Genomic DNA, 1,398 nt, shown 5'->3' on the forward strand with positions numbered 1-1,398 from the left:
TAAAAGAGAGGAAGGGGAGACGTTTTTTGGGAAGTTCCTCCTGGAAAAATTATGAACATGTTTCTGAGAAGATTTTTTTTTTCCATTTCAAAAAAGATAGCAATCTCACACTCAAATAGATGTTGCTAGTGTAGCATACATGGTTTTTACTCCCACCAAATTCATCTGAGAGTAGCATAAAGACCTGAATGCAAGCTCTGTCCCTTACAACCAAGGACATTCTCTTACACACTACAAATACAACCATAGAATACATTATTCCAGTTAGTCTGTACAGTTTACATTTTGTCAATTATCCCTTAAATATCCTTTGTAACAAGAGGTCCTCTAGAGAGAAATACGTTCTCTGCAGGCAAATTTGTTCTGCCCTTGTTGTACATGGGACCCTGCACCTGTGCCGAGTTCCTGAGATGACCCAGACCTGCAGCTGTGCCCAGCCTGCCCGATTCCCTGATGATTTCCATGTTTCCAGAGCACAGCCCACTGCCCTGAAGACTTATTAATAGGCTAGTCACACCCTGGGCAGGAATCATTTTCAGTCAGGAAACAGCATGGATATGAGGGCCCCTGCTCAGCTACTGGGACTCCTGCTGCTCTGGTTCCCAGGTAAAGAGGGAGAACACTAGCAATTGACTCAGCCAGGATGGTGACTACTTATAAGTCCTCTTATAGCATGATTCTTTGTGTGGATTTTTTTATGTTTTCAATCTCATGGGCCAGATGTGACATTCAGATGACCCAGTCTCCATCCTCCCTCTTGGCATCTTCAGGAGACAGAGTCACCATCACTTGCCAGGCAAGTCAGGGTATTAACAATGAGTTTTTCCAGTATCGGCAGAAACTAGGAAAAACTCCTAAGCTCCTGATCTATGATCCAACCAGATTACACTCAGGGATCCCATCGTGGTTCAGTGGCAGGGGATCGGGGACAGATTTCAGTCTCACCATCAGCAGCCTGAAGATTTTGTAGATTACTGTCTACAGGATTACATTACTCCTTCCACAGTGTTACAAGTCATAACAAAAACCACCCAGACATGTGAGGTTGGGCTGCAACAGATGCCTCTTCTGGTGCCTCCATCTGCTGTGTCAGGTGTTGAATGTCTTTGGTAGATTTTGTTAGAAGAAGTCCTGAAAGCTGCTTTGTACCCTAACTCTCTTTCCTCCTCCTCAGCTCCAGCTGCACAGACATAATAATGCCTCTCCAGTTTTAAGAAATAAAAATATTAGTCCATTTGACAAGTCTGTGTTATGGAATGGCTGAAATTCATAAAGCAAAGAGAAGGCATTCTAGGTTTTCAAAGCAGGAATTGTGATAATCCAGAGAATCTGATTATAGCTACACATTTCAAAGCTTAGGGTATGTTAATCAGTTAGCCAGGGGATTCTCTGGTGTTT

At 43.1% G+C, this 1,398-nt stretch overlaps 1 gene segment (V, D, J or C); it reads left to right on the forward strand.

Annotated features, from left to right (window-relative positions):
• Positions 1 to 551: 551 nt before the first annotated feature.
• LOC110595131 lies at positions 552 to 970 on the forward strand. The segment is given in 2 exon segments: positions 552 to 606; positions 714 to 970. Coding segments are annotated over 2 exon segments (312 nt in total).
• Positions 971 to 1,398: the final 428 nt, after the last annotated feature.

Source organism: Carlito syrichta, unplaced genomic scaffold (genome assembly GCF_000164805.1).
Source record: "Carlito syrichta isolate Samal-C Ts95f unplaced genomic scaffold, Tarsius_syrichta-2.0.1 Scaffold276489, whole genome shotgun sequence".
NCBI classification, from domain to species: Eukaryota; Metazoa; Chordata; class Mammalia; order Primates; family Tarsiidae; genus Carlito; species Carlito syrichta.